The sequence below is a fragment of the Sinohyriopsis cumingii genome, chromosome 16 (genome assembly GCF_028554795.1).
Source record: "Sinohyriopsis cumingii isolate HCF-2022 chromosome 16, ASM2855479v2, whole genome shotgun sequence".
In the NCBI taxonomy this organism is placed as follows: Eukaryota; Metazoa; Mollusca; class Bivalvia; order Unionida; family Unionidae; genus Sinohyriopsis; species Sinohyriopsis cumingii.
The window spans coordinates 19,380,248-19,392,133 of record NC_142976.1 but is presented as its reverse complement, the minus strand read 5'-3'; the positions used below and the strand labels follow the sequence as shown (position 1 = coordinate 19,392,133).

Sequence of the window (11,886 nt, the reverse complement as noted above, 5' to 3'; positions counted from 1 at the left end):
CTATTTCTCCAAAATTGATGGTCATATCAACATGATGTACTTACTAAAAGTCCTCTTGTTTCAAAATGGTATAATCCTCATGATGCATATATATATATATATATATATATATATATATATATATATATATATATATATATGTATATATGTATATACAGTATGCACAAGCAGCAAATATTGGTTTTCATAATTAACCCAGTTGCTTGTATTGGTTCCCCCTGCTGGTACAGGAATGTAAAATAGGTATGACACTCACCTTGCTGGTACAGAAATGTAGAATAGGCTTTATGTTCGTCCTGCTGGTATGATATAAAATGGGCTTGATGTTCAACTCATTGGGATAGGAATGTAGAATCTGACCTTCCCTTTGCTGGTACAGGAATGTAGAATGGCTTATTGCTCGCCCTCCTGGTATAGGGATGTAGAATAGGTCTGATGTTCCCCTTGCTGGTATAGTGATGCAGAATTTGGTTGGATGCTTACCTGTTGCAGGGATTTAAAACAGGCTTAATGTTCGCCTGCTGGTTTGTGGTTTAGATTTTTTTAATGTTGCTTTAACAATTTTCCAGTCATATCGCTATGATGTCTGCAGTGTGGCAGTTTAAAGTGATGTCTAGCACTGTGGTGTCATTCCACAGACATGTAGCATGATGTCCCACCCAGTCACATAATCCTGACACCTGGCTGACCAGTCCTAACACTAACCTCTTAATGCTTAGTGCCAAGCCAGGCAGCTGTTAGTACCATTTTTAGAAGTCTTTGGTATAACTCAGCCAGGGTTCAAACCCACGACCTCCCACATCTGGGGTGGACACTCTAACCACTAGGCCACTGGAGCGGTCTCCCCTGTTGGTACATCCAATACATGATATATGAAGCAAATAAAGGAGGCCACATTTTTGCCATAGAATGCATTCTATGATGATGTTCAGGCTGAATGTTTCAAAACATTTAGGTTTATTTAAAATATTTAACTTTGTATTTGAAGGTTTTTGCCTTTATATTTGTTTTGAACACCTTTTTCTTAGATACCTCAAATTACTTGGCACTATACAGCCAGGACTGTGCTGATAAAACATGCTATTAGGAAGGACATTCATTTGTTATCTTTATAATATAATGGTTTGTAGCAAAATCTGCCACCTTATAAGAAAAGAGAGAATTGCAAATAGACCATAGACTGATAGTTAGACTGATCAATATCAAAACAGCACTCCAAATCTGGTTGAAATGTACCCACAAAAAAAAGAACCGAGTTTTATTGTGCATTCAAACAAAATGGATAAGTCTGACAATCAGGTGCTATAACTCATCTTAACGATGATACAGAGGGTGATAATAAAACTAAAAATAATGTCTCATTTATATCAAGCTGCATACCAAATTAGGAGGGAATCCAATACAAAGTAAGGGAGTTATTTATAAAAACAAAAGTGAGTTGTCTGAGAATCAGGGAGTGTAACTCTGCTATACATTACTTGTTTTTGTTTAGAACTAATTACGGCAGGTCACTTTGGGAAATGCAATACTGACATCGTAAGGATTAAATATAGAGGACATTACCTTTGGAAAAGTTTTCTTTTATGTGTTGACCATAATGATTTGCACCTGATATTCAATTTGACTAGTAGCAGCCAGAGTCGATGAACTATTATTACTATTATTATTATTATTATTACTATTATTATTATTATTATTATTATTCATGCATTGACTTTTTCAACAATGATTGTCATCATTGTTAACACTATTGTCATCATTGTCAACACTATTGTCACCCACCACTACACTTTTCTTTCTTCTCAAGTTTATAGTAGTTTAAAATATCATCAGTGAAGACTTCAATAATTATTATACAGGGTTGTGTTCATTTTTATTTTTTTCAGTACTTTTCTTTCTTCAAAAGGAAGGATGATAGGTCACTATGGGACATTGAATACATTCATCTTACGGATGAAGAAAGAAAGAAGAAAAAAATATCATTCCTGTATAATTTTACAGTTATGACATTCACTATATCTAATGTGCAATTTCTGTCATACATGGATTTATTTTAATGGTTTTGTGTCATTTCTGCCGTAGAAAACAAATGTATAGTCACTTGTCTGACTATTATTTAGCTGCATTTGTTGTTTTCTATATTTTCTCGAAGTAGAGTTTAATTAGTGGCCACAATTCTTGCCGGTTGCAAACATTTTATATTTTACAGCAGCCATTATTGACACAAGTTTTCATGGAGAATATTCACCAAGTAGGTGATACCTTCAAAATAGATCACTGTGATCAGTTTTTTTTATCGACGGGGACAGTGACACAGATATGCATTGTTTTATTGTGGTACACTGAACGGTGCGCAAGTTATCAACTGTTCTGCAACCAATGTCAGTGAAGCATAAAGTGTTGCATGTCCCTTTTCAATGTCAGTGAAGCATAACGTTTTGCATGTCCCTTTTCAATGTCAGTGAAGCATAACGTTTTGCATGTCCCTTTTCAATGTCAGTGAAGCATAAAGTGTTGCATGTCCCTTTTCAATGTCAGTGAAGCATAACGTTTTGCATGTCCTTTTTCAATGTCAGTGAAGCATAAAGTGTTGCATGTCCCTTTTCAGTGTCAGTGAAGCATAAAGTGTTGCATGTCCGTTTCAATGTCAGTGAAGCATAAAGTGTTGCATGTCCCTTTTCAATGTCAGTGAAGCATAAAGTGCTGCATGTCTCTTTTCAATGTCAGTGAAGCATAAAGTGTTGCCTGTCCCTTTTCAATGTCAGTGAAGCATAAAGTGTTGCATGTCTCTTTTCAATGTCAGTGAAGCATAACGTTTTGCATGTCCCTTTTCAATGTAAGTGAAGCATAAAGTGTTGCATGTCCCTTTTCAATGTCAGTGAAGCATAAAGTGTTGCATGTCCCTTTTCAATGTCAGTGAAGCATAAAGTGTTGCATGTCTGTTTCAATGTCAGTGAAGCATAAAGTGTTGCATGTCCCTTTTCAATGTCAGTGAAGCATAAAGTTTTGCATGTCCCTTTTCAATGGCAGTGAAGCATAAAGTGTTGCATGTCCCTTTTCAATATTCAGAGAAATGCATCTCATCAAAAGTTGTAATATTTCAATAAAAAAGAAGTATATATACTTCAAAATAAAATGTTTTCATGTTTAGAGTAAATATACTTTAACCTGGTGTGTACTAAAGTAACTCTCAAACTTAGGTCACTCAGCTCCTCGTGGGGGTTAAAATCCATGAAATATTCTGCAAAGTATTCTTTTTGCTCGAAAGGTTGAATGACCCCCCCCCCGCCAAAATAATGGTTTTACATAGTTCAATGAATTGCATGCGCAGATGAAAACGCACCGACAAAGAATAAATCAGACATCGTGACAAACACGGAAACATGGGCGTAAAGTGGGTGGGAAAAAGGGGCAATTTAACAAATTATGGCAGGTCACTTTGGGTATATAGATATGCAAGCCTTCGATCCTGGTTACTGAACGATCTGCTCTTTAACTGGTATCAAGAAACTTCCAAACTAACATGATTGCACTAAAATGATCGCTATGGACTTTACAATGGTGGCCTTGTACTTAACAAGGTCGAGAAAAGAGCACCTCCAGTCTAAGCGTCACAATATAGGGTATTTTGCATTTTCTTTACATTTCTTGATACTTATATATGTATATATTATATGTGTATGTGCATATATATGCATATATATATATATGTATATGTATATGTATGCATATGTGTATATATGTATGTGTGTGTATGTATATGTATGTGTGTATGTATGTATATTTGTATGAATATATGTATGTGTGTGTATATACATGTGTATGTGTGTATATATGTGTGTATATGTGTGCCTGTATACATATGTATATATGTATGTGTGCATTTATATATATATATATATATATATATATATATATATATATATATATATATATATATATATTTGTATATATATAGCGTACTGTAAGTCCATTAATGTCAAGCTATGTTCTTATCTTTTCTGTATTAACGAATAATTAACTGAATGAAATCTCTTCTGAAGAGGAAATAAAGAAAGTCAGTCAGTCATACATACATACATACATACATACATACATACATACTTGGGTTAAACGCCATTTTTCAGCACAAGATAGACTATACATGACGGCCAATATAAATGGTGGAGGAAGAACCCAGGAAAACCTCAGAAAGAACTACCGACCCATGAGAAGCTAATGGCCAGCTTTCTCACATACCCACATAGGCCGAACCCGAGACTCGAACCCACGCAGACAGAGGTGCGATGGCAGAGATCCGTAACTGTGAGCACTTTAGACCACTCGGCCTATACATACATACATACATTTAGGACTTGTCGCTAAATGTAGCTGTTACGTGCAGTATTTGAGGAATATTGTGTTTTTATACTGTTTTGCATGAATTATAATTTATGTTAAAGTGTGCGAACAGGAATGACAGAATATGGATAAAAAAAATTTAAGATTAGATTTGGCGCACCCTGCGTTTTTACAACAAAAAGAACAAAAGAACCATATTTTGCTTATACATGTAACTTCCGACATTTGTTAACCAATATATCTTAACCCAACCTCCCCCCCCCAATGATGTCGCATATATATATATATATATATATATATATATATATATATATATATATATATATATATATATATATATATATATATATAGCGAGAGAGAGACAGACAGGCAGACATAAAGAGAGAGAGAGAGTGTGTGTGATCTGGATCTTTAACATAGTTTTAACAATTTTTCAGTCATATCGTTACAATGTCTGCTTTGGGACAGCTTATAGCTATGTCTAGCACAGACATATAGCAACATATTACCCAGACACCAGGTCGACCAGCTTGAGCGCCAAGAGCGGCAGATGCTAGTACCGTTTTTGTAAGTCTTTGGTATGACTCGACCGGGGATCGAACCCGCATTCGAGACGGACGCTCTTACCCCTTAGGTCACCAGAGCGATCACCTTTAGGTTGATCTTGTCCAATTATGCCCACGTATTTTAACACTGATTTTGCCATATGTACTTCTCGGAAATATTTTTGGGGAAACTTAAAAAGTAATAAAGAATATAACGGATTGTTTTATTAGCTTATTATAATTATTGAAATGTATGAAATCTTTAATTTAGTTGAATAATATTGACATATTATGCATCATTTGAATGAGATTTATTCTTTCTTTTGATCAGGTGATGTTTTAACATCATAAAATAATACCAATAAAAATACTAAAAATAAAAATAGGACTGATGCATATGATCTTAATTCTGAGTACATGTCTAAGAAAAAATATTGACCTTACAATATTCAGCCATGTGTTCATGATACACTTAATAACTAATAGCTAATTCGAATAATAGCTTGTTTCTGGATGAATGTCATCATCATTATCATACTAATTCATTTCTACAACAGGTACATGTATTATAAATTTTGTATTCCGAATAATGTTTATGCAATATGTTGAACTGATTAATGTTTTCTGTTCTAGAAAATGCCAGGAATAACCAAATAATTAGTTACTATTTCATTATAAATTTACTGTATATAAACCTGCAAATTTCCAGTGTAAATATAATCCTCTGCAAAGTGAAGTATCCATCGATGTTTACTATTGGTGTTTAGTCGCATGTATATTGTTTCCATTTTTGTGTAAGTCTAAACAACCTGCATTTGTAATAATATGTGTGTCTTGCTGTATAAACACTGATACAATACAAATTTTAATTAAATTTGTTTTTTCTTCCCTTTCTTATAAGAGATTTAATTTCCATGTGATATTTCCCAAGTTTTATGTCAGTGCGGGTGGTGCCCTTTACATGTAATGGCAGTACTCACTTCATTTTTAAGTTAATCCTTTTGATCAAGCCGCAAATTGATTACTTGTTCAGTGCCAAGTACAGTTCTAAAACTCCCTATGCACTGCAACATGCTCGGGGTAATTCCGCATAATTGACAGTGTTCAGTTGCATCATATCTATTTATGAGTGAGTATATACGGTATTTATAATAACTGTCACTGCAGATATGATCTTAGTTATTTTATTCGACTTGTACCTACCTATTTAGAACCCTTATATGCAATGTTTTCCTTATATGTTCAGGAATGTTGCTCATAACAATTTTGTTGTTGTGGTGGTGTTTAACGCCATTTTTCAGCACACGATAGCCTATGCATGACGGCCAGTATTAATGGTGGAGGAAGAACACGGGAAAACCCCGGGAGGAACCACCGACCCACGAGAAGCTATTGGCAAGCTTTTTCACTTACCCACATTGGCCGAATCCTAGACTCGAACCCACGCAGACATAGGTGTGATAGCAGTGATCCGTAGCGGAGAGCGCTTTAGACCACTCGGCCACTCGGGATCCCTCTCATAACAATGACATAGGAAGTGAGGATGAAATAAAAATCACATTGATAAAAGATTACAACTGCTAAATTTATATGATACAAACAATATATGCATCTTCATTTTTCAGGCAACCACTCCGGTGGCATAATGGTTAGAGCGTTCGCCTCGGATGCGGGAGGTCGTGGGTTCGATCCCCGGCAGAGTCATATCAAAGACTTACAAAAATGGCACTAATAGCTGCCTCGCTTAGCGCTCAGCATTAAGAGGTTATTGTTAGGACTGGTCGGCCTGGTTTCAGGATAATATAACCGGGTGGGACATCATGTCACACTGCAGACATCGTAGCGATATGACTGAATTTTTTTTAAAGCTATGTTAAAAATCCAAATCACACACACACACACACACACACACATTTTTCATGCATCAACACGGATATGCAGTACCTGAAATACTGAATGGAAATGGAGCGGACGTTTTTTTCACCATATGAATACTGCAACAGAAATCCTATCAATGCCGAAATCGCACAAACAGACTATAACTCAAAGACTATTGCTGATAAATGCAGTTTATCATCCTATAGGATTTCAGTCTTAGCTACCAGTGATAGAAATTGCCTGTTCAGTTCTATTTCAAAAATCTAGCATGCAAGCTCCTTGTTAGAACAACATTAGAGGTGATTCTAAAGGCCGATCACTACACATACAGAACTGACTATAATGAATGGTGCCTAGTTTCACCTGCGTATGCCAATTCAGTCAAAGATTGTTGCAACAGCGGGTACCCTCGTCAATACGGATTATGATGGCGATGACAAATAGTATAGGGTCAAATATATAATTGATATGAATGGAACAAATCAACAAGCACACAAGTGGCTGGCGATTTATTAGAACCTGAATTTTACGACCAAGCTGTACAATAACGTGTAGTCATTATGTGAACTAAAATACTCCATCGAACACCGATGACGTGGACTTCCAACCACTTTGTACCAATACTGAAACTTGGAGCCATTCAACTACTTGCAATAGTTTGTTAATTCTTTAATTCAAATCGGGCCAACTACAAAAACATCGACGACTCCGACCATTTCACTGCATCTGTAAATCCTGACGATTCCAACCCCTTGTCTTCATCTACGAGTCCTGACAAAAGATGTTGTCCATTAATTCATAGAATGATACCTACAATTTGTCATAGTCCACAAATCACGACCGTTCCTGTCATTCAACAACTTGCGAAAATGTTCATTCATCTGAAATTGAAGAAATGTCTGTAAATGAACAATTTAAACTTTGTAAATATGTTCCGTATGGGAAATGGTTGCCATCAAAGGACGTTTGAATCACCAACGCCGACAACACTAGATGGCATTCCTTCCTGACCAAAGTGCAATAATTTTTTTTAATAATTTTTTTTGTGAGAAAATACATTAAATTTTCAAAGCCGTAGTACGGTAGTAAATCAGTTTTATGATGACTGTGGAGTGTGGGAGTCCAGTAAAGTGAGTCAGCAAAAACCGTTCATATAGTTTTTGACAAACTTAGACAAGTTACAAAAAAGATGTAAAGGTGTTTTCTTTTGGATGCCGCTTAATCCTTAACCAGTATTAAGTGATGTAGTATTTTGTCATCATCGATACCATTCCATGCTCAAAACTGATGCATCCTACAAGTAGAGGAAATTTGGTTCTCATCCGAGAACAATCAGGCGATACAGAAAAATGTGTAGTCTAAGAATCTACTGGTCAGTTCCCAGCTATTAAACACGAATACATTCGTACTCATCCAACAACGTTATCCAAACTGAAATTCTACAAGTCGTCTCTATGCATCCTGGTCATCCATTCATTCAAGAAATTGTGCACTGCAAGAACCAGGCCCCATCTGTCATCTGTTATACCAAGAAGCAAATGATGGACATGCAACATTTTAAAACGTCAAAATCTGGAATGTTATGAATCTATACGACATTTAGCTTGGGACACTATTACGTCACAACTTTTGTATACAAAAATGTAAGACTAACCTGAAAAGAAACTAGTGATAACCCCATAATTTAGGCCCATTGTTCTTGCATAATGATGCATCTACCAGACTTAGATAAATGGTTTTTCATATTTCTTGTAAACTGGAATCGTCCTTAATAGATACTATACATTTTCGCATACCCACAGTTATAGAATTTCGGCACAAATGAAGAAAAAGCTTTAACTAAAGTTATCGAATATTCTTCTCCTGGATCGTCTAGAGTGCTTTGCACCAAAAATCTACAACACAGTTCAAAAATTGTAGTGACAAATGTTGCTGACATTGAACCAACTTCAAGAAACTCCAACATGGAAAATATATTTGGTGACCAAGGGGATGTTACCGCCAACGATACATTTGAATTTGAGAGGATTGCAACTTTAATATGTGCACTTAAAAACAATAACTGAATAAGCATACATTACTTTTCCAGAACCTACAAATCCAGTATTGACCTGTACATTTTAAAACCAAGGCAGAAGCAATGTGTTAAAAAGTTACGAACAAATAATAATTTGGAATCAATAAGTAATGTCATGCAACTTGCAGTAGATTGGAAACCCAAAACTACTCCAGAGCTGAGAAGGAAATTGTTCGCTTTTGTTAACCTAACTTGAAGAGTTTTAAAAAAGCGTGCCCCCTCCTCTTGAAATGTACTAGTGAAATTTCAGTCATGTGGACAAATTCATTCTATATAAAGCGTTTGAGATTGCGATATTGAGGTTCTGGAACGCGCCAACATGAACAGCATGTTCTCCATTCTCAGCGAGAGGAACCTTCGCTGGCTCGACCACGTCGACAGAGTGGACACATGCCGCATTCCCAAGGACCTCCTATACGGGGAGCTAGCAGAAGGTGCACGACCGACTGGACGACGTCTGCGTTACAGAGATGTCTGCAAGAAGGACATAAAGATGGCCCACATCAATGTCAATAGCTGGGAGAACTGTGCTAACGACCATTCCTCCTGGCGCATAGCTGTTAGACAGGGCGTTCAAAAAGCAGAGGAAGACAGGAACATAAAGAACGCGAAAGAACAGCTTACTCTGGAGCTACACCATCGTCTCCCGTAGACGGACAGATGCCAAGAGACATAAGAGATCGCGATATTGATTACAATTCGTCATATGATAAACTTCTGCAAATTACACCATATCAAAAGACCAGTTAAAAGCAATTTTGATTTCGAATTCTATGTTTAATTCAAATGATTTTTATTTTCAGTTTTGCGTTCTTGTCTATATGTATAGTACTGCAATACTGTTCAAAGAGAATAAAACCTTGTATCTACCATCTCAATCTACCATTTTAGATCATCTGCCCAGAAGCTGTATAGCTGTATATTATATTTATTTGATTTTTAGCAAGACAGATTTGCCATAAGTAGTCTTTACATAAGATTAAAAGCTTTACAAAAACACACAAATAATAGTTATATGTCAAAGTGGATCCTCACGCAAAATATACAAATACACCGCCTTTCTTATAAACTTAGAAACAAATGATAAATTATAATAATTGAATCAATGTGAATGATTTAAGGAAGAACTAGAACAAAACTGACTGACACTCAACTGAGAATAAAACAATGAATAAAGCTCTCCTCCTTTAAAATAATTAAAGTCACCATTGAAAAAAACAAGAAAATCAAATTAAGGAACAGATTACAGAATAAATATAGATTACATTTAATAGTCAAAGTCACTTCCCTGTTAATTTGTTCAAATTGCTTTTGCTTATTCACTTCTCCGTCTTCTCCATTGGGCTTGCTTGCTAGCAATGCTCTTTTCGCACCATTTGTAACAGAATTTTCCGTTGGTTGAAAGTATTCCTGTTATAACTTGATTGTTGTATTCGTATTCTAAAGGAATTTTCTGGGAAATTTCTTTGCGTTTGTCCTTAGGTTTAAAACGCCACATTTCGCTGTTGACGAAGTATGCGGCATAATTTTGATGCAAACGGTAATTGCTTTCACCATGCAGTGCACATCTGAAATCTACGAACTGGAGTTCTACTGCTTGACATAATAGCTGAACCAGTTCAAGGGTTTGCCGTGGCTTCCAGTCAATTTAATGCTTTTTAGTACATTGTTCAATGTTTCGGCATTACTGTTTGTCCATAAGTTCTCGTTGAGATTTTTTCTTCTTGGTTCATTTACATGGAAACACAATTCTCGTTCACGTTTCTGTCATAATATTTAATGAAGAAAGGCTGGTTGCGAAGAGCATCATCTCCGAGGATCTCCCCTCAAAGACGACGGAGATCTCTGCATTAACCAATCCCTCGTCCCCAAACATTTTATCTGACTGTTCTCTTCAGTTTCCCTTTCATGCCAACTTCTCTTTGCAGTTGGAATTTAATGTTTTCTTCATGTACTTTGTACATTGGACGCGAGACACATTCGGGAAGGATATCTCCACAGCTCTGGCCAGGACAAGTTCTTCATCTGTACCAAATGACACTTGCTTGTGTTGTCTTATTTCAACGCTTCTGATGTTGTTCTCGATTCTGGCTTCAGTGTGGGATAGTAATGTTCCGTATATCTCATAACTTACGTCTAAGTGTTAAAGCGCAGGACCATAACAAATGGGCTATTCACTGGTATCTTTCCTTATGATACTCTGGTTTTTGCATACTACTGTTGTGAGATATACTCTTCCCATATTAAAAGTCCATTCTATTCAGATTGTTTGCCCTGTGTGCTTCTTTTTCTCCGAAAAATGCAAGTCTGTTATTTGGTTGTCGGTATATAATATGATGGATGGCACTTTTTCTTTGTAGTGTCACTTTACAAACGAATGTTTCCCACACATACCAATTATCTCTAACAGATCATCGGCAATATTTTCTGAGTAAGTGTTTGGTTTTGCTTATTTTCTTCTACATTCTTCTCGTAACGTTTTGTTCCTTACTTGTCGGAAGTTCCGCGGTCAAATTAAAAAGTCGTATCGTTTTAATTCGTAATAACTTTCCTAGGTTTTGAGTCGAGTAGTCTATCTGATATTGTATCCATTGTTTTGGGATTTGTTAAACTGTCGTTAATAAACTACTACCCGATGATTCATGTTACTGACACTGGAAACTAGTGTAAAAATATGTACATATTCAGATTCATTTGAGATTTTCAAATTTATCTGAGTGCATTTTAGCAACATTAAATACTTTATTGTATGTATATTTTAACCTCTCCACTCACATTTTATGAGATAAAATTTAGTTAATATTGTTACAACTCTATGGTCAAACAATGTAACAGTAAAAAGCAAACTTAACAAAGAATTTTATTATCAAAGTTATAAATGAAAATGTGAGAGGAACCTAAAGTAATATAAAGGGAATCCAAACAAATCATTATAAAGGTCTATGAAAGACCTAAATTAATGAAAAGTTCCTTATTAATTTTAAAACCGGAAATGTACTGATTATCCAAGAACCGCGGCGTTGTCAAGATAGTATTGTCCAGAA

General features: G+C 35.8%; 1 protein-coding gene across 2 annotated transcripts in view; it reads right to left on the bottom strand.

Moving 5' to 3' along the window:
- LOC149780027 (DNA-directed RNA polymerase I subunit RPA12-like) overlaps nt 1-11,886 on the bottom strand; it is a 47,205-nt gene that overhangs the window by 33,556 nt on the left and 1,763 nt on the right. For both annotated transcript variants that reach the window (XM_089936782.1, XM_089936784.1), the window contains exon 2: nt 7,580-7,646. In XM_089936782.1, the coding sequence (XP_089792908.1) occupies nt 7,580-7,646 (67 nt within the window). The remainder of the gene's footprint in view (nt 1-7,579; nt 7,647-11,886) is intronic.